Source organism: Phlebotomus papatasi, chromosome 1 (assembly GCF_024763615.1).
Source record: "Phlebotomus papatasi isolate M1 chromosome 1, Ppap_2.1, whole genome shotgun sequence".
In the NCBI taxonomy this organism is placed as follows: domain Eukaryota; kingdom Metazoa; phylum Arthropoda; class Insecta; order Diptera; family Psychodidae; genus Phlebotomus; species Phlebotomus papatasi.
This window is the reverse complement of record NC_077222.1, coordinates 34,436,149-34,458,453: the sequence shown is the minus strand read 5'-3', so window position 1 is coordinate 34,458,453 and position 22,305 is coordinate 34,436,149. Positions and strand designations below refer to the sequence as shown.

General features: G+C 34.7%; 2 protein-coding genes and 1 long non-coding RNA gene across 3 annotated transcripts in view; 2 read left to right on the top strand and 1 right to left on the bottom strand.

Annotated features, from left to right (window-relative positions):
- Nucleotides 1-1,521: 1,521 nt before the first annotated feature.
- On the top strand, nucleotides 1,522-4,617 carry LOC129798904 (uncharacterized). The gene is made up of 3 exons (XR_008751480.1): nucleotides 1,522-1,741; nucleotides 2,663-2,880; nucleotides 4,417-4,617. It is a non-coding gene; the product is annotated as an uncharacterized LOC129798904 (long non-coding RNA).
- A 1,108-nt stretch (nucleotides 4,618-5,725) lies between these two features.
- Nucleotides 5,726-22,305, top strand: part of LOC129798899 (coiled-coil domain-containing protein 174) — a 102,710-nt gene continuing 86,130 nt past the window's right edge. Inside the window, exons 1-3 of the mRNA XM_055842383.1 lie at nucleotides 5,726-5,896; nucleotides 5,980-6,495; nucleotides 6,562-6,772. Coding sequence (XP_055698358.1) covers nucleotides 5,855-5,896; nucleotides 5,980-6,495; nucleotides 6,562-6,772 — 769 coding nt within the window. The 5' untranslated portion in view covers nucleotides 5,726-5,854. The remainder of the gene's footprint in view (nucleotides 5,897-5,979; nucleotides 6,496-6,561; nucleotides 6,773-22,305) is intronic.
- Nucleotides 15,046-22,305, bottom strand: part of LOC129798903 (uncharacterized) — a 75,638-nt gene continuing 68,378 nt past the window's right edge. Inside the window, exons 2-3 of the mRNA XM_055842388.1 lie at nucleotides 21,946-22,158; nucleotides 15,046-20,551 (exon numbers count right to left, since the gene is read on the bottom strand). Coding sequence (XP_055698363.1) covers nucleotides 20,130-20,551; nucleotides 21,946-22,158 — 635 coding nt within the window. The 3' untranslated portion in view covers nucleotides 15,046-20,129. The remainder of the gene's footprint in view (nucleotides 20,552-21,945; nucleotides 22,159-22,305) is intronic.

Below are 22,305 nucleotides of genomic sequence, written 5' to 3'. Positions count from 1 at the left end.
CTTTAGAGTTTAATTTTATTTTTCCACACAAAATTTAATGTAGATTCGTTGAACAATTTCTTAATATATAAAAAAAAAATCGCCAAGCACATAGAAACAGGTCTAATATTTTTATTTATAGACTATCTGAAAGTGCAAAAAAGGGCTGATTTTATCAGCATATATATTGTGCACATGTTCTGTTCATAATGATATATAAAGAGAGAAAAAACAAGAATCATACTATCGAGGGTTAGTGGAAGATGATAGAAATGTAGTTTAACCATTTTTTCTAATGTAATTACGCTAAGCCGTCTCTCGGCTAATCCTCAAATCTGTCAAGGCCCTTACAGTGAGTCTTCCACGTTTCACGTTTCACTCCACCTATTCCGAACAAATTTATCCTGGTTTCATCGGTCCACAAAACGTTTGTCTAATATTTCTTGGCCTGAAAGGGACTGTTGTTAGTATTGAGTACGCCCTTTCTAGGATTACAACTCAACAAATTATTATTCTGTAGCACTCTTTTAACGGTTCTATAATAGATATCGACTCCAGTCGCCTTTATAATGTCTTTGAATATGGCTAAAGCTAAAGGACCTATTCTCAGCCTTGGGTACCCTATAAGAAATGGATCCAGCCACGGATGACAGACCGGATATTTCCATGAGTGCCCATGGAAATAACCACTGGAGATCCCTTAGCTTTCCACCTGGATTCTTACCCCTGGTGTTCCGCATGGAATAAGGACGGAAATTTCCCTTTATATGGGTGGAAAACACCAGGGTTAATCCAGTGGTTTTCCCTTTGAGATATACCACGGGTAGACTCCCATGGAATCCGTGCGGAATACCAGTGGAAATTTCCAGCAGCAATATCCAGTGGTAGTCCATGGGGTTTCCCAAGGGATTTTTCAGTGATACCCCCGGAAATTTCCACTGGTAATCCTCTGGTTTTCCACCATGGTTATATGAGTGGAATGACAGTGGAAATTTCCAGGGTGATGAGTGGATATCACCATGGGTAGTCCAAGGGTTTTCCCGTAGAAAGTTCCAGGTGGAAAATTCCATCTTTCAGATGGAAAATCCCAAAGGAATTCATGTGGAGTACCAGTGGAATATTCCAGTGTAAACATCCAGTGGAAGACCCTTGGTTCTCCCACGGTTATATACACTCATACACATGGTAATATCCACTGGTAATCCTGTGGTTTCTCACCACGGTTATATGAGTGAAACAACAGTGAAATTTTCCCTGGTGATGGACGGAAATCACCATGGGCACTCCGAAGGTTTTCCCATAGAAACTTCAAAGTTGTGAATTCCTACTTCCAGGTGGAAAATTCCAGAAGAATTTGTGTGGAGCACCATGGAAAGTTCCAGTGTTCTATTTTATTTAAAAAAAAAAAAGATTTCACTCTGCGATATGTCTATTTTTATATTAATCGAAAGAATTTATCACAACGGTCTCTGTATTTCAAATGTAATCGACGAGTCGATGATGCGTTCGATGAGTAAATAACGCCATTTTAGCGCACGCGCATTGCTCACGGATTTTTCTGGAAGTCGTGGTGAATTGGTTCTTGTGCAGTTATTTGTGAAAAAATACAATTAAAACTTTGAAAAACCAGTGACAAAAGTGTGCGGGATGAACAATAGAACTAGTTAAATAAAGTGACACGGTTTTCAATACGAAATAAAGAAATTTAGTGCGCGAAACACAAAAAAATCATCTTCTCCGTCTCATTCTTTGTGTTGACAAGGTAAGACGCCATTTAGAAAAGAAAATACCGTCAAATCAACTTTGAGTCACAAGTTTTTCTTGAATATTTTCCAAATTAGTTGAGATATTTGAATATCCAGTGGGTAATACCGCCACCGAGGCTGGTAGATACCCATGGAAACTGCGTGCGTGACGCGTCAATACAAAATTACAATATACTTCACCAGTGGAATCCAAGGGGAATAAGGGTGGAATTCACCAAGTGGACGCGTGGATAATTCCACTCTGTTACCAGTCGAATTTCCATTGGATCGCGCCGATTTTTTCTTATGTATTCACAATTCAACAGCACATAAAATCCATTTTATTGCTGTTTATTCGCTTTCCGGAAAGTCATGCAAAATTTTTTCTTGTATATTTTGTTGGAAATACCCAAGAAAGCTATAATGAACAAGAGATTTTTCCTACTTCCTCCAAAAATGCAAAGATTTTCTTAGATTTTTCTTATATATTTTGTAAAATATTCTCATTTTTTTTTAATTTTTATTTTATTGTTCAGAAGATTTTTACTGCGCTTCCGCAGAAAACGTGAGATTTTTGGGATTTTCTTGTATATTTTGTTAAATATATTATAGACACCCATGTTGATAAGGAGGCTCATACTGCTTCCCTTCTCTGGTAAATCTTACAACAAACACTTTTATCTTGGGTATTTCTGAAAATTTACAACACAATCCTAAGAATTTAGGGGATTTCCTTGTGAAAGTATGAAGAATAATCTGATCAGCGTTAGTATTTTGGGTACATTCAATAAAATGATCAAGGAAATCCTATACAATATCTACGATTTTCTGGAAGAAATAGGAGAGAAGCCCTGAGCAATGTGGGCTTCTTGTATAGAAATGGATTTGTATTATTTGTATAAACAAATTAAAATAAATAAGCTTTTCATATTTTATAGACCATATTATACACGATAAGGCGATGAAGTCCTGTGCCAAAATAGTCGGTCAAATCAAAGACAGCAATAGGCCATGCAGAAAGCGTAAGAAGGCAACGCCAGCAATTCCATTACCAAAGAACACTTCAGCAGTACCTGGGCCATATACTCAGCGAGATTTGAAATCGTCTGAATCTACTCATACATCTATCTATCGTCTAAATCGTAAGCTGTGTAAGGTGAGTGTCTTTAATAATTTGTAGTCTACCAAATTATAAAAAAAACATACAATAGCACTATTGTAGTAAATTAAAGTAGCGTGTGCACGATGAATTTTCGATTCGTATGATATGCAGTCAGATTCAGAAGGATTCGGATTTCGTTTTTTTTTTCGTCGATGTCATTTCAAGATAATTTATTAATCAGGTGAAATGATAACTGTCTCATTGCGATCCATCGCTATTGTCGAATGTCCATTTATGGACAATCGAGATAATAACTTGCATTTTTGTCGCTAGTGTCGATAATTCTCGCCACTAGCTTATCGACGCCTCCGGACCTGTCGATTTGTACTTTCGAAGTGAAATTAAGTGAACATTTTGATTTTTTTTTAGTAAGTATCCTTTTTCCTATTTTACTCTTTACTAAATACTCTTTTACTCTTTAATATATACCTTTTTTATAGATAGATAGATAGATTTATTTGCTCTTAAAACATCTGCGGCTGCCACCGACTTCAAGACCGACCTCATCGGGCAAGACGGCAGAAAATCCCGAATCACTCGTTGTATAGGCCATATTTATTTTCATATTCATCATTAGACAACATATGAATGTGTTTTGAGAAGCTTTGCAGATGGAAAGAGGTGGGTCCCAGCATTATTATTTTTTTATGGAGCTTGGTCTTAAAAACAAAAAGAGGAATGGTTTCATAACCTATAAAACTTAGGCTGCTCCCCATCGAACCGGCAAACATCATCAACGTATTAAAACAAGGTCCCGGAAACACAACGATCATCTTTTCAAAGGATTCCAATTCTAAGGCTGTGGAAAAGATGTTTAACCTGTCCTGCAGTCCGGAAGATTGAGAAATACTGGGTAATTTTGAAGACAAATCTCAGGAAGCAGGCCAGATAGCCGAAAATTCGGCGGATTTTGCGAGGAAGTGGAAGAAAATGATCCATTATCGTGGAAATGGCTTTGTCGTCAACTCCTTAATGAAGGGAATATAAAAAAAAAAATGCGGCGAGAAGCCATTGGTCTAAAAAAGAACCAAAATTTCAGAGAAATCCCAATAAAATTATAGTTCCGTAAATATTTGTATTTTTTATATGCTGTGGGTAATTTTTCAGAGCCATTATTCAATGGAATATTTGGCACTCAATGGGTCAAGTGGTAGAGCACTCGCTCTATGATGCAAGTGTCCCGGTTTCGAATCCCCTTTAGGTCACCAGGAAGTTTTCTGGCGTTAAAGGTGTTCGGATTGCATCCAGTGAGCTTCACTGCACTTGACTCCACGGGGCATGGAACTGGCAACCTCATCCCGTACAAGAAAAAATAATATAGCATGTCTAGAAATCTCCTTGCGGGAAGGCCCAGTTCCTTCATGGAATGTCGCGCCAGCATTATTTATTATTAGCCAATGGGGAATTTCAGCGTGCACATTTATTTACGTAAATTAGCTAGGCATACCTATCTCTAAAAATCAAGTCATGCTCATGAAAATTTGGATGAGTGGCTAGTAACGGTTACTTTTTTTCAACTTTTCTTTCTAGGTGATCAACGATTCCTGCTTCTTTTGTAATTCATTATAATGTAAATAATTTTTCAATCACGTCAATATTTTTTATATATGTATCTGAACATTAAATTAATTTGAAGTTTAATTAGATTTTTTTTAAATTAAATGTATTATTTTTTTTTAATTTTATTAAAAAAGTGAAGTTAATACATGAAATAAAATGTTCTCTGCTATATATGACCAGTGTTATTACTTTAGTCTCAAGCTTGAATGATAATCTGAAGTACAAAAATTGCCTGAACGCTTACAGAAAAGTATATTCTTTAATAGAATGGAGATATTTCATTAGGCATAAAAAAAAGAAGGTCGCATATAATTGACATGTCAACTCCAAGAGATTCTTAGTATCATCGATATGACAATACTTTCGCCGCATTCGAAGAGTATAGTGCTAAAAGAGGATCTTCTGTTGCATCGCCATCGCTCTCTTCCAGCACCAAGTCATCAAGAGGAAACATTTCTTAACATCCATGAATTGCTAACGCAATGGTCTGCCAGTGGAATGCCATGGTACAGCTCTTACCATGTGGGTTGCCATTGGTATCCCATGGGAAAACACCGGCCGGTTTTCCGAGATCACCCATGGAGTGCCAGTGGAGTACCAGTGGAAATTACCCCGCCCAGGTAAAGCAGTTACCACTGGGTTGCCATTGGTATCCCATGGGAAAATACCGGCCGGTTTTCCGAGATCACCCATGGAGTGCCAGTGGAGTACCAGTGGAAATTACCCCGCCCAGGTAAAGCAGTTACCACTGGGTTGCCATTGGTATCCCATGGGAAAATACCGGCCGGTTTTCCGATATCACCCATGGAGTGCCAGTGGAGTACCAGTGGAAATTACCCCTCCCAGGTATGGAACTTACCACAGGAATTCCCTTGGTGTCCCATGGGAAAATACCGGCCAATTTTCCGAGAGTACTCATGGATTTCCCATAGAGTACCAGTGGAAATTACCATGCGGCAGCTTTAGAATTTCAACGGGAATGCCCATGGATTTCCACTGGATAACACCACCACCGAGGCTGGTAGATTCCCATGGAAATTGCGTGACGCGCCAATGCAAAATTACAATGTACTTCTACAGGGGAATCCAGGGGGATAAAGGGTGGATTTCACCAAGTGGACGCATGGAACATTCCATTCTGTTACCAATGGATTTTCCATTGGATCGCGCCGGATTTTTCTTATAGGGTATCGCTGCATTTAGTGAGTAGAGCAGAGCCATCTAGTGAATATTTTACCCCAAACCCGCATGCTCATGCTGCATATGCCGCATACTTCACGTTTGTTGTGACAGTTTCTTCGGTGAATTCCATGCGAGTGGAAACGTTGTGTGACTTCTCTCTCAATTTTCGCGGAAAATCTGTGTAAAAAAATCACTAAAGTGTGTGAAAAAGGTTCTCAGGGATAAAATGAATGACCCCAATAAGAAAATCGATGTCAACATATCGTCGGTGAGTAGGAAAATGTCTCCAAACATAGCGTCTTTTTTCACCAATTCACAAACACCATTCGTCTCTATTTTTTTTCTTTTCAGCTTCTCAGCCTCAAGGCAGAGCTTCTCCGGAAGCAGCAGGAAGTTAATCTGGCCAAGGGGCAGCAGTCGATTGAGACATTCGTGCCAAAAAATTTTCCTAAATCCGAGAAGGCTTCCAACAAAAGTGGAAAAAGTGAAATTGAGTCAAAAACAACGGAAGTGGAAGATTTTGAAATGATGAACAAATCCAAACGGATTCTCGAAGCCAAGAGTAAGTTCTACGATAGAATGAGTGCTTCTGGTGGGTTTGTTAATTCCGATGACAATTGTCTGGTGATGTTTAACAAGAAGAAACAGGATGAAAAGTGTGAGAAGGGGCAGAGTTCTTCGTCTTCTGATGAAGATGAGGCTGCTGAGCTCCATGGAGATTACAAAAGTGATGATCCCCAAGAGGATTGGGTAGAGTACACAGACTGTTTGGGTAGGACAAGAAAGTGCCTCAGAAAGGATTTGGAATTCTTCAAGAAAAAAGATTCATCATTGGCTGAAAATCTTCAGGAGAGATTGACCAAGAGGGTGAGAATTATCTTTAACATTTACCATTTTATTTGCTCTTTCAAATGGATAATTGCTCCCTTACAGGAAGAACCACAGTGGATAATTGATCGTCAAGGAGACCATGAGGACAAAGGGGCGGAAAGAACGACAGACCATGAAGAACCAGAGGAAGAGGAGGAAGATGACCTACTAAAGACTGGGAGAAAATTGCAGCAAATGCGAGAGGAGTGGGAAAGGAAAGAGTCAGAGAATATTAGGAAGGAATACGTCCATTATCAAGATGTGCTCTTCGATGGTGAGTCACTCATTTTTAATATTCTCTCCATGTAAATTTTTCCCATTCCCTTCGCCAACTCAATCATTTCCAGACTTTTCGAGCAAGAGTTGGTTAATTACCAGTTCGTGTACTTTTTTCCCCTGTATCACCTCCTGTCTTTTGATCAAAACTGATGAAAGTATGAGAGAGTTGGAAGAGCTTGTTGAAATAATTTCAGCATATTCTTGGCCTTTGCTGAAAAAAAAAAAACACAGTATGAAGTCTTTTGCTTCATGCTACTCATTAACTACATGAGATGACACTTTTAATTATATCCTCTGTCATTCACTCTATTTCGCTTTCCATTTTATTAATCGATTCTCGCACAAAGACAACCACAATTTGCGAGTGAGAAAAAAATTGCATACCGAAGACAGAATTTTCATTATAAACATTGAAAAAGCCGATTAATAAGAGAAGATCAAAATTGATGACTTTTTCTTCGTGTTTTTGTTGAGCTCGCGTTCGCGAAAAATTGAAATTGTCAGTTGCTTCCTCTTTGTAATATTTTAAGTTGAACTTTCTTGAACTTTTATGCAAGTTTCATCAGGATTTTTATCTCTAACATCGATAAATTGATTCCGAATGTGCTGTAGGGAAGTTCTAAAATTTTCGTGGCATCGTTTCCACACATGAGTTCGATTCCTGACAATGTCATTCGAGCTCTTTTCTTATGAGTTCGAAAATGCATTTAAATTGATTTTTTAATTGTCAGTCCGTCAAATTTTTGGGCATTACTTAAACATTTATCCGACCCGATTTCTTGGATTTTTTAAAAACATTTTTTTTTTAAATTAATTAAGCTTTGGCGAAGTTTACAGAAACATAGAAAAACGATATGATAAATCAAAGAACAATTTATGTGATCAGAAAAGTATATGAATTTAAAGAAGTAATAAAGTGATCTGACGAAGACAAATAATATTTATACTAGATCCAGGAATTACGCACCTGACGGGATTATGATATTATGCTCAGACAATTATGAATGTTTGCCTAAAATTGGATATCATTTTGTGAAACCATTGTTGAAATTTAAATTTCTTTAATTAAGGTAAAATTTTTGAATATTCTGACAATTTCTTGAAGAACTCCGGGTGAAAACCAAAAAATCTTTTTTTATAAATACAGCTCTTTTAGATTTAATCAAACGCAATTACCTCTAGGTGCATAATGCCATATCCCTAAATTGTTTCGGACGCGAAAATACGCTTATTCCCGAGATAAAGATAGCAAGATAATTTATCGAATTCCTTTCTAAGTCTACCACGATAGGACTTCTACCCCAAAACTATAATTACTGAAATGTAATAAAGCGACAATATTATTTTGTATTATGAATTCTTAGACTTGTTCAGGAGTATAATTCGTTAAGTATATCCCTAAAACATTTTCTCACAAAAATAAGCTCACATTCACTCTTGTCTAAAAATATCTTCTCAATTATTAGAAAAACTGATTTTTATTTAATGAAAAATTTGATTCACTGATTAAGATATGAAAGTAGACTAGCTATTGTATAGTCCATTAATATCTGGCTATATAAATAGACCAATACTTATATTTTTTTTATCAAATTTAGCATGTTATGTCATTAAAATTAAATTATTTTCGTTAAAATTGTGGACAAAATGCGCACAGATGAAGTATAAAACGGTTAGGATTGCGCTGAAAACACGCACAGTTAAATCATAAAATGGCTAAAATTGTGCTAAAAACACGCACAGATTAAGGATAAAACAGTAAAGATTGTGCTTAAAAACACGCACAGCTAAAAAAAACGGTAAATGCGCTTAAAATCATGCACAGTTCAATCATAAAACGGTAAATGCGCTTAAAACCACGCACAGCTCAATTTTAAAACGGTTAAGATTGCGCACAGTTGAATCATAAATGGTTAAGAATGCGCTTAAAATTACGCACAGCTGAATCGTAAAACAGTTAAAAATGCGCCTAAAATGACGCACAGCTCAATCATAAAACACTTAAGATTGCGCTTAAAATCACACACAGCTGAATCGTGAAACGGTTGAGATTGTGATTAAAATCACGCACAGCATTATCATAAAACGGTTGAGATTGCGCTTAAAAACACGCACAGTTCAGTTATAAAACGATTAAGAATGCGCTTTTTTAAGCGCAATCTTAATCGTTTTACGATTGAACTGCGTGTGATTTTAAGCGCATTTACCGTTTTAAGATTGAGCTGTGCGTGATTTTAAGCGCAATCTTTAACCGTCTTATGATTCAGCTGTGCGTGTTTTTAGGCGCAATATTAACCATTTTATGATTGAGTTGTTTCTTGTTTTAAGCTTAATCAAAACTGTTTTGTACATCATCTGTAACAGCGCAATTTCAATCGTTTTATATTTGGCCAGTGCGGGTGCGAGTTTAAGTGCATTAAAGATTAGAGCATTTTATGCTGAAGTATTGCCAGGTTTGAACACTTAAGCGGCTAACGCGGCGAAGTCCGATTTACGCAATATCTCAATCGTTTCACATTAATTGCGTGCGAGTTTTATCGACACCTTATGGCAAAAATCGAAAAATAATTTTAAGGTTTATTATAAAAATAAAAAAGGGACAGATAATCCTAACCGGCTTATGTAGGTGAGATTCTTAACGTGAGCTAACTCGGAGTGCATGCAAATTCGATTTGATGCTGAAGTAGGGAGACGCCATTCAGTTATCTTGAATCAAATTCGTGAAATTATACAAGTTTTGTATTTGAACCAAAATATCAAGGATTTGGATGAACTGACAGAAAAGTGTTATATGGGTGAAATGTAGACCAGAATGTTCTCTATAATTTTCCCATAGAACATGATCTCATCGATTACTCAGAAGCCAAGATAATCGAGGTTTTTTGTTTCTTAACTCGTTTTTTCATCCAGAGTGCCCCAAGTAGTCATTTGTTGAACTTCAACTATATCAAAGAATTGTTGTATTTTGTGGGACTTTCCATTTAAAACCCTATTTTAAGTGTCTTGGTGGAGTAGAGGCAGTCAAATTGGCATCTGAGTGATTTTAAAGCGTTATTATGGGAAAAATCAATTTTTTCACACTTAAACGGCAAAATCGGAGTGATAGCGTAGTCTGAGCGGAAAATGATGTATGGACGAAATGTAGAGACAAACGTCCTCTACAATTATGTCGAAGTAATCATCAAAATCGGTTCAGCGACAGTCGAGATAATTGAGGTTATGTGATATTGAAATTGGTTTTTCGACTGTGGCGCCCCTGGTGTTGGTCCCACGAAGTTCAAATATTCTAGAAAGTTGTAGCATTTGGTGAGATCTTTCGTTTAAGCCCTCATTCATCAAAATCGGTCACATAGAACCGGAGATATGATTTTTTGAATTTCGTGAACTTTGACCCCTCATATCTCCGGTTCTATTGAAACCACAGCGCGCATACGCACCATTTTGGAAACGTCCTAGACTGGACTACAACATACTAAAATTTCATTAACTTGCACAATGCCGTTTTTGAGAAAAATGATTTTGAATTTCGATGAATTTTGACGCTATCGCAGCGCCACCTGTGGTGACTTTTTGAACATCCATCTGAAAGTGCTCATCGAGACGAAACCAAAAAGGTAAAATTTATGTCGATATGTTAATTAGAACCGGAGATAGAGGCCGGTCAATGTTCGAACTTTGACCCCTTATAGCTCGGGTCAGGGGTTATGGATCGACTTAAGGTTTTTTTTGTTTGATAGGTATAATCAACGGCTACAACATACTAAAATTTCAGCCCGATTGCATAAGGAATTTTTGAGTTATTTAACTTTTAAGATTTAAAAATTTTCTTTTTAATAATAGCGCCCCTAGCGGTGGTTTTATGAACTTGCGATGTTAGAAGAGGAAGTGGCATTTCACGAGAGCTTTCCAAAAAGCCCTCATTTTTTAAATTCTGATAATTGGAACCGGAGTTATGGCCATCTTAAGAAATTTTTTTTGGACCCTTATAGCTCGGGTCAGGGGGGTCGGGGGACCTTAAGTTTGGTATTGATGGAAAGCCCTAAGGCCCAGCTATAACATACTAAAATTTGAGCCCGATCGATGCCATAGGGGCGGAGCCATTAAGAAAACAAAAAAAGGGGGGTCTTCAAAATGGCGGAAGGAGGGGTGGGGGGTGGGGGGTCAATGCACCAAGTTGCAATTTTCATGCGATATATAACCTTTGCCGAAAACCGCAAGTCGATATCTTTTTTAGTTTAGGAGCTATTAAGCTCCAAAGAGCGGCCGGACGGCCGGCCGGCCGGACGGCCGGCCGGGAACGTAACTTAGCCCCCCATATATTCGTGATCAGGAAGTGGCGAAACACATTTTGGCCAAGTTTGAGCGCGATCGGAGGACATGAAATTTTGTTAGGATTATAGTAGGTGAGATTGTTAAGAATCTCACCTAATATCCCATGCTTATGCAATATAGAATGTGCTTGATTTTTATTCTGAGCTTGGAATTTATAAATTGCATGTATTTTACAAGATATTGCTGCACTTATATGACGACTTTTCTTGATCTTGGAGTACTTATTAAACAGGAATCAATCGAAATTTTTCAAATTGGCATTTCCGCAAATAAAGAAATAGCAGTATTATTTTAACACAATAATCTACTTTAAAATATTTTACAGTTTTATTATGTTTAATTGGTTGTAATGCCCAACGCACAATAATTTTTGTTTAGTAAACATGTTTTTGACCTTTCAATGAGAGTGAGTGAGATCTAGAATCTAGATCTAATCATGTCGCTCATTCTCCCGGGAAATTTTGAAAACATGTTTACAAACAAAAGTTATTGTATATTGGTCATAAATCAATTTAAATAAATCTGTAAAAAAAAACTAGTGATAGAGTTCCACTTTTGAGTTCACTGGTTTAGTGAAAATGTATTGCATCTAATATATATACTACACAGTGTAGCTCTAATAGTGTTAATATATATCTAATTTACCCAGAAATCCCCTATAAATAAATTTCTGCTGAGTCCAAAATATTATTCATTTAGCAAATTGAATATTCTTGCAAAACATACACTTTCTGAAATGCTATATAAAATCTATCTTTTTCTGTCAATTTGCAAACTATGTGGTTTAATTGGATGAAAATTGCTTAAGAAACAATATTACAGGATTATGATTAAATTTTCTAACTCTAAAAGTGAGTTTATTTTCATTTTGTGGAACATGATAAAGTTTTCCTCACACTCTCTCTCAAGGGATTAATCTTAAGTGTGTATATAAATACTTTTGGATGCAAGATATTGGAAAGTTTATCGGTTATTGAGTTACACACACTCTCTTTCAAACACTGCTGTGAAAATTCTCATAGCATCCCCAAAGAGTTTGATTACACAAAATGTGTTATTCTAGCGGACAATTTAATTAGAAGTTGATATCTTCAATCTTCTCTAGAGAGACTATCGAATAAAAAAATGTGCGGTAGAGGTCACAAGAAGCTTCGATTGGGTTTTGCTGATAAAATTTCTTTCGCCTCATCTTCCTATCTTCTTCCTTAATTGCTCCAGTTCTTCTTCTCGATTTGGGGAGATTGTAAATGATTTTTCAACTTACCTTCGTGTATAGTACCCTTTAGGAATAAGGTGAAATTTTCTGAGTGTGACTGGGCATATGAGTTCAGAGAGTCATGAATCAATTGGGTTTCCGATACAGATCTTGATTAATGACATTTATCCGTTCGATGGAGCTTCTTTTGACTCTCGCTTTTTCTCTCTCCAGCATCTGGATATAGATGGATGTTGGGGTAGTGGGTAGGGGAGAGCACAAAAATAACATCAGGCTACTCTCAGAGATTATCGTTGGGGACTAATTTGTTCAAATTAGAGGAAAATAATTCGACAGTTAGAAGAAAGAGAAAATAAAATCACAGTGGAATGAAGAATTTATACTAAAAAGAGATGACAAAGTGTACTGGCTTTGCGGGATGCTCAAACTCACGAAATAAAGTTTTCCGTGAGCTCTGTTTATTACCAATTTTTTTATTGGTTAGGAGTCCAGCAGGTCTAGCAGAAAACCATCTCAAATTGTAAAGAAATGTTTTTTTTTAAGCTTTGGTCTTTTACAATTAAGCAATATTTATCCATTCGACTGTGAAGGCGATTTAAATATTGACATTAAAAAATTGATAGGATAGGAAAAATAGGTGTGATTAGAAGGAATCACACCTAATTAAGTGAGGTCACACAGGATGATTGAATAACTGATAACCATTTTAATTCACAAATGGTATATTTTTCTTAGTTTCCTTCTTTTTTCTAAGCCTTAAATTCCACGAAACTAAATTATAACGCTAACCAAATGGTACCCATAGATATAAAGTATATATTTTTATTGAATTGCACTGCTTATAGAGATAGATTTTTTTTTCTGAAAATGTAAAAAAATGCAAACTTTGAATTTTTTCATATGTGTTTTACGAACTGTTATACACGTGTAATCATTATAAATTTTGTCCCAAAAACTAACTATTAAATACTTTTGCATTTGGTTATACTTCCAAAAGGGACAGATAATCCTAACCGGCTTATGTAGGTGAGATTCTTAATGTGATCTAACTTGGAATGCATTCAAATTCGATTTAGAGCTGAAGTTGGGGAACGCCATTCAGTTATCTTGAATCAAATTCGTGAAATTATACAAATTTTGTATTTGAACCAAAATATCAAGGATTTAGATGGACTGGCAGAAAAGTGATATATGGGTGAAACGTAGACCAGAAAGTTCTCTATAATTTTGCCATAGAACATGATCTCATCGATTACTCAGAAGCCGAGATAAGCGCGGTTTTTTGACGCTATCGCAGCTCCACCTGTGGTGACTTTTTGAACTTCCATCTGAAAGTGCTCATCGATACGAAACCAAAAAGCCAAAATTTAGGTCGATATGTTAATTAGAACCGGAGATAGAGGCCGGTCAATATTCGAACTTTGACCCATTATATCTCGGGTCAGAGGTTATGGATCGACTTCAGTATTTTTTTGTTTGATAGGTATAATCAAGGGCTACAACAAACTAAAATTTCCGTCCGATGCATAAAGGAATTTTTGAGTTATTTAACTTAGAAAATTGAAAAATCTTCTTTTTAAAAATAGCGCCCCTAGCGGTGGTTTTATGAACTTGTGATGTTAGAAGGGGAAGTAGCATTTCATGAGAGCCTTCCAAAAACTTTCCAAAACTTTTTAAATTCTGACAATTAGAACCGGAGTTATGGCCATTTTAAGAATTTTATTTTGGACCCTTATAGCTCGAGTCAGGGGGTCGGGGGACCTTAAGTTTAGTATTGATCGAAAGCCCTAAGGCTCAGCTATAACATACTAAAATTTCAGTCCGATCCGTCCAGTGCTAATTAATTTAAAATTGTTTTATGAACTTCCGATGTTAAAATGATTGTGGGCCATTTCATGAGAGCTTTCCAAAATGCCCTTATTTATCAAATTCGAACAATCAAACTTCACCTCTTCTAGCTTGAATTAGAAGGTCGGAGGGCCCTGAGTTTTTTTCTTAGTGAAAGCTTGAAGACCTCCGAGACCCAACTATAGCATACTAAAATTTTAGTCCGATCGATGCCACAGGGGCCGAGCTATTGAGAAAAAAGGGGAGTTTTCAATATAACGGAAGGAAAGGCGAAGGGGGGGGGTTAATGCATCAAGTTGCAATTTCTACCAGATATATAACTATTGTCGAAAACCGCAAGTCGATATCTCTCCCAGTTTAGGAGATATTAAGCTCTAAAGAGCTCCGGACGGACAGTCGGACAGACGAAAGGACGAACGTAAAAGTTTTTAGCCACCCACGTAATCTTTATCAGGAAATAGCGATACACTTTTGGTAAAGTTTGGGGCCGATCAGAGGAAATAAGATTTTGTGATGATTACAATAGGTGAGGTTGTTAAGAATCTTACCCAATATTCATCAAGGCTTGAAAAGATATCCGAGAAAGTTTGAAAAACCTTGGGTTAATATAAAAAAAATTGAAAGGAAAAATAAGCAAAAGAAAAAGGAAAAGGAGAAACGAAAAGGAAGAGAGGCAAAATAAAAAAAATCAATGGAATATAATGCTTTTCATAGGGGGTCATTGATGATTAGAAGTCGATATCCTGTTGCCGTTTAAACTCTATAACGATGTCAATCTGAAAGAAAAATCGGATTTTATAATACTGTTGACCCTCTGAGTTCGAGCATTAAAAGATAAAGTCACTAATTTCTCTCTCACGATTCAGGAGCAGTTTCAGAGTGATTAGTTTTCATTTTATTGATCGTCTTCATCAATCTTATCTAATAAATGGGATACAGTTATTCTCATATAGTCTTATTATGATTACAATGCTGGTTCTTTCTATAACACTATATATTTTCACTTTTTCGTCAATTGAAATAATTTAATTACTCTAAACATGAGTAATTGTGTAAAATGCAGTTTTTTTTACGGATATTGCGTTAATTTCAGAACAATTTTTTCTTCTTGGCAAATTGATGTGTCTTGCATAAGAACAAATATTTATTTATTTATTTTTTATCTATGTATATAATAAACTACCTGTTTTCCACTGAAATGTTTCACACTGTGGGATCATTAAGACGATACTTTGACTTGACAAAAATCCTTTTACATAGTTACGTTTAATTGTCATATTTTTGGTAATGGCTATTTACCCGAAAATTTGTCTCTCTGAATATAATATACTAATTATATGGTAATTTTCTTGAACATGAGGAAATGGGATCAGTCATAAATGTGCGATTTTTAATACCTCCTCTAAAGTAATGTCTTGTGACTAAGTTTTTTTTTTCTTTAAACTTATTTTTTTATGCGATAAATCTCTCAATAAACTTCTTCAATATATTATTCTTTTTAACTTTTTTTTTTGTTTTTCATTTTCTCAAATCACTAAATTCTTTCGTATTTTTCCTCCTAACTTAATTTTTTTTTCAAATCATTCTTATACAGATTTTTTTAACAAACATTTTTTTTCCTCTAAAATTGAGAATACAAACTTAGGAAATTATATGGAATATAAAAATTCGTTGTGACAATAAGTGGATAATCCCTTTTTTCATGTGCACAAAGGGTTTCATGAAAATTAATTGAATTTTGTATCAACATATCCTATATATTGAAAAAAAAATTAATCCCAATTTATACACAAAAAGTATCTATGAACATTAATTTTCAACACAAATATATACAAAAAAAGAAATAATTGTATAGAGAGAATCTCATTTTAAATGAATATTGTATTTACAACAGAGTATAAAGTACAGAAAATAATAAATAGAATTAATTATACACATTTTTTGACTAAAATATTTTTACACATGCGAATGAGAGAAACAAAAATATTACTATATTTCACTGTATCAGTGAGATTTTTTTTTATATGTATATGTCTAAAGTTTTCCAAAAAAAAAATACTGTGGCGAACAGAAAATGAAAGAAGTAATTAACAAACAAATAATTAGCATTACAATGAAGAGTTTTTCCCGAATGGCTCTCTTTTTTTCTGCACAACACTTTGGTTATGGTTTTTTTTTGCCTAATGCAAATTTCAAGAGTGGCCAAAGCACTATCACAATAGAGTTTTGGCCGTTGTGGCCAATGGACCAACTCTTAGTAGTGTCTAGGGATGGGCAAATATGGAAACTCATTATTTACTGGGAATATTTTTATAGTTTAGCAACTCTTTTTTTGTGTGTGGATGGCATTGTTTTTCTTTGCTATGAACTACAACATTTAGCATCTTCATTGTGGTAAATTAACTTGTCATGAATTTTGACATTGACTAATAAAAATTGAGCTCTTCAATATAGATACTTCTTCTCTTAAAATCTTCTTCAACAGATAAACAACAATATTCGCTTTATTCAATTTGGGTTACTTGAAAATTCTTCAATCAGCTGCACTCAGGATTTCTAAGAGGGCATTTCTTGAAGAAGAGCTTTTAGGAAATAAGATATAGGGGCAAGTGGGGTACCTTGAATTGGAGCAGCTTTAAAATTGAGCATTTTCTCCTATTTTTAAATAGAATTCAGCCTTCACTGAGAGAAATCCGAAAAAATTAAAATAATATTCCGGAAATGTTAATTTTACCCTGCAGTATTGATCTAAAATCGGTGTAAATATTACCCTTTTTAGGTGTATTGGGGGTTAAAGTTACCCTTTTTCATGTTAATTTTACTCTTAAAAAGGTGTAAAATTAACATTAAAAAAAGTTGATATATTTTTACACATAAAAATTGTTAATGTTATGGGGAAATATGTTAATCGTACCCTCTTTTTTTCTCAGTGTTATCATGATATATTTTAGTTTCACAAATGGTTCGTAGAGCTAAATTATATCATTGTAAGGCTCAGTTTAATTCATGAATAGGGGAAAAAGGTTCTATTTTAAAGCTACCCCACTTACTCCTATATTGATATAGATTTAATTCGATATCGAGTTGCTCCATTCTCAATAGAAAATTGTAATTTTAAGGCATAATACATTGGCCGTCAAGTGAATAGTGTGGTCATAAATAGTGTTAAAATATGTTCGTACCATTTTTTTTATTTCCTTAATTCTTAAGAGACAACAAGAAATATGGCAAGCAAATTCCGAACAATTCCGTTTTCCTCTTCTTCTTTAGAAACGAATCAAATCTGTATTTTTATTCACTCAAAAATTTATGTTTGTAATATTTAAAAGGGTTTATTTTGTGGAGTTGTTTGTTTATTCGCAACTATCGTTTACTTAATCCAGAAGATTTTGGATAATGTATTTCTGCACAATTGATATCCGTTTGACCGCCAGAGAAGGATTTGTAGTTGCATTAGTTCTTTAATGACGTGGAAAAAATAGCCCGCTAGAAATTGAAATATATATTTCATTGCTTTTTTCTCTCTTTGCGGAAATTCATGCAAAGCTTTGGCTCGAAGTCGCACTCGGAAAGTTTGACATTGCGTCGATTTTGATAATATTTTTCTTTATTCTTTATCCTTATAATTATTCTAAGTGACAAATTCTTTTCTTGGATAGTTACACTATGCAAATAAATGGTCCTTAAAGGAATTTAACGTATCAATTTATTTGTTTAATGTCCCTTAATGCCGAGTTTTATAGCGCCTTCTCGCGCACCCTTAATAGATTTTCTTTTCACAATCATAATTTATAAAACCGTAAGGAATTTCAAAATATGAACATTCTATATTCAGTAATTTTATTACATTGACCTCAATTCTAAGACCAAGGGAAAGATCAAATTTTAAAGATGTTAAATATTTATATGATCAAAATTTCATACTCTGACGCGATGCATTTGTAGAATTTAAAATATCTTAGCTATAATAATTAAGATTTCAAAATTTTTCCGCACTCAACCAAACGTCACTTCTGAGTGAGTCGAAATTGACTTCGAAAATGGTTGGTGTCTCGGTTCACCCGACAAATGGTTTGTGTCTTGGCTAGCCCAAAAGGCACACCACCCGAATTCTTGTGGATTTCGGCTTATTTCAAGGCAGAATTTGTTGTTATTTTGTTTCAAAAAAATTGAAAAAATTGTATTAATCATATTAAAAATGTATGAGTGGTAATAATCATCAATAGAGAAAGTGAAAATAAAAATGTTTGACCCGGTTATACCAGGCGTTGATTCTTTTCCGGGTACTCTCTCAGAATTTTGTAACTCGATAAACAAATCTAAGAATATGCACAATTTTGATTAAATTGAAGAGTCCAATGTAGGGGAAAGCGCGCTACCTTCGGACGACTCAAGCTTCGCACAATTCAATTTTTTCTCTATATTGCTTATGGATTTCACTGAAAAACTGATTTGTGCGAAGCATAAATCGTCCGAAGGTAGAGCGCTTTCCCCTATTTTTCTATATTTTGATAATTCAAAATATTCCGAGAGCTTCTTGGAATTATTTCAAGAAAACAAAAAAAAATGACGTCTTGAAAACTTGCAATATTGGTTTCAGAATTGGAAATTTTAAAAATCAGATGGTTTGTGTCTTGGGTGTCTTTTGATAGATTTGTCACCTCTATCTTGATTTTTTGATTTCAGAATAGCAAAATCTTGAAATTTTCTTGATCTTGATTTTGATCTGGGTCTCAGAATTGAGGCGACTGCTTCTAGAATTGGAAATCTTCAAATCCACATGGTTTGTGATTTGGATTTCAAGACTTCAAGGCATTTGACAGATTTAAAAACTTGATCTTGATTTTGCGATTTCAGAATAACAAAATCTGTAAATTTACTTGAGTTTTGGTCTTGATCTTAAAACTGACACCATTGTCTGAATGGGTGAATAAATAGTTTATTCAAAAGGTAACTGAAGGAGTTTTCAGAGGAAGGATCGGACGAAATATTAATCCTTCCGTATATTAATATGGGGAATTCACCATTTTCAATGATTAAAACGAATCGCTTTAAAAATTTAACACGATTTCTACAAAAATTTAATTTTTAAGCGTATCAACTTTTACTAATACTGGAAAGATGAAAATATTTTTTTGCGAACACGATCAATGGAAATTTATTTAAAACATTTTATAGTAAGCCGAGACACAAACCACAAAATACATTTTAATTTGAATTCGGGTTGTAAGATTTTTCACAAAGAAAAATGAAGAATTACAGAGGTGGTGATGGTAAACGGAATAAGTTTCACAAGGTATACTATAAACAAAGACAATTATTATTTTTATGGCTATTTTATAGTGTGTCTTAGCTCATCGTTTTCTTGCCTTGACGGTCAATGTGTTTTAGACTTAAAATTTCATAGATAAAAATGAAAGTTTCTTAGATAAAATGTAAGATTACTTTCGATTTTGATTGAGCAAATCTGCATTAAATTTGCATACAACACCGCAATAAATTCTTTTGCTTTTTTTTTAAATCATGCTTCATGCTACTTGTGAAGTGAAGTAAGAGAATGATTAATTAGAGCTTTGGGGGCCTAAAAAATACAGAAATTCGTCAGAAATAATACATGATAAAATTATACCTAAAATTTTTACACGAAATTTAATTTCAACAAAAAATTATTACAATAATTCAATTATTATAAAATCCTAATTGTACTATCACAAAAATGTATTCAGAGAAGCCTTTCTTCGGCAATTTTCCCAAAAATTTTCGATGGGATGTGTGCAAATGTCTCTTTTACACTATGACAAAGTAATTTTAGTTTGCTCATCTCTTTCACAAATACAGCAGTTCTATTGCCATATGAGAAACGAAGAAATGCGCAAAATGATTTCAATTGTATAGAAAGATATAGAGAGCCTCTTTTCAAGGCGACTATTTGTTGAGTGAAAATGAAACTTCCTCTTTATTGAACTATCAGGAAGAGCAGGAGGAGGTGGACGAGTGCAAATATGGGTATATTCACAGAAGTATGTGCACTTTTGGATGACTTGGGGCTGGGATGGCGTGTTGTGAGTTGAATATTTGCTGTGGACCACATAGAATCGTCGTAGTTGCTACTATCAAGGGTATTCCTGTCATTTTCCCTCGACATGGGATCATTTCCCATTCCGGATGCTTCCATGAAATCCTCATCATCCGTGATGTCTTCATCTTCATCGGCGGGGGCACGGTGATTTTTCTGACGATTCTCATTTACATTCCTTGTGGGTGGTGTCACCAATTTTCCATTGCACAAATCCGTGTTACAATAGCAATATTTTACCCCATTTGCTGTCTGACAATCATTCAGTGGGAGACTGTCGCATGTACGAACTATTTCGTTACCTGTGCAAGAGAAAAATAAAAAAAACGAAATGATGATTTTACCTTTTATCTCAATTTTTGCAGAAGAGACAATTTTATTCAATGCACTTTACTTCGCTTCAGTGCTAATGCTTAACTTATTTCCTTGTGAAATTCTTTTAGCTGGGAAATGCACATCAATTTTCTGTGCGAATATTTGGTTTTTAGGGATTTTAATGCGCAATACAATGTGAATTTGCATTTGAAAGTGTACTTCAAGTGGCATTCACTTGGAAAGATGACTCCAAATTAGCACTTTGTCCGGATAAAGCATTTAAATTTTGCATAGTGCTTGGTGAAAATGAGATTTTTGAGTTGGAAAATTTAACAAAACATGACTTGCTCATTAAGTTAATTCTAATAATGATCACCTAAAGTTCTCTGGAAATTGTCACTGAGTGAGTATTTTTAATGTGTTTACAATTTGACACAGAAATAGTTGTGAAAATCCTCAATAATGCAAATGAACTAAAATTTAGTAAGAATAAAATAAAATTAATTTGTTAAATTCTCAATTTTGCAAAGAAAAATATTGAATTAGGGTAAGTGTGCCAAATTCCGGCCAGCTTGCAATTCCGGCCACATTTTTTGTTCCTCGAATTTTCATGAATTTTTGGTTTTTACATACTCTAGAGTTTATACAATGCAAAAGAATAACAAAAAATGTAGCTTCGACAAACAAGATGACGTGAAAAAGACATTTAAAAAATTCCCAATGGGCAAAGAACTATGAGAATGAAGGTGGCCGAAATAAGGCACCAAAGCTATGTCAACATTTTTTATTTATTTTAAAATATTGAATGATTTTAGAGTGAATAAATACGATAAACTGTCTACTAGGTTCCAAGCAACACTCCTTAAGAAGAAGTAAAAAAAAAATCAATTTTTATTAATAATATTGCATTTCAAACTTGAGACCTTGGCGCTTGCATGCAACTATGCCGAAATTTGGCACACTTACCCTATATTCTTTTAAGCTTTTCCCTAATTACAAATGCAAAATACTTCTATATTAAAACACCAATAAATTTTCCCATGAAACCTTTTAAAATTAATTAAATTGCACAAGTCGTTTAACTTTCGTGGAGTGATTACAAGATGTAAATTCATCCGCTAAGTGCGATGTTCACTTCTTATCGAATTTCAAGTTTGTTGCATTTTACATCAGCAAAACATGATTAATTGGATCGTGCTATAAATTGGGCTGAATTTCTCTCAATATTTCAAAGTTGATTCAATTTAGTCATTATTCCATAAGAGAGAATTTCTTAATAAGAATTGGCGCCAATGAAATTAATGTGCGTGTAAATATGCTTGTGTTACTTTTATCGCGTATAATTGCATGATGATGATTTCAAATTTTAGTGAAAACATACCATCAATTTGGGTGATACATCCGACAAAATCATTTGGACATTCCATTATAAATTGATCCATCGATGAACTTCTTTCAAATTCGGTGCATGAAACTGATGATTTGATCCGTGCTTCTGTTTCACGTACTCCTCGACCACGTCCTCCAGTTCGAAATGGCTCTTCAGAACCATTTCCACAGATGTAGCATCTTCTTGCTGATGTCATTGTACAAGCTAGAAATTTTAAGAGAGAAATATTATGACTCACTTTCACATATCGCTCTTTATTTCTCGTATATGGAACTCAATCAAATATGATTTTATTTCATGAAGTTCCCAAAAGAACATATTTTTCCCATCTAACAATAATTCTCAGAAATT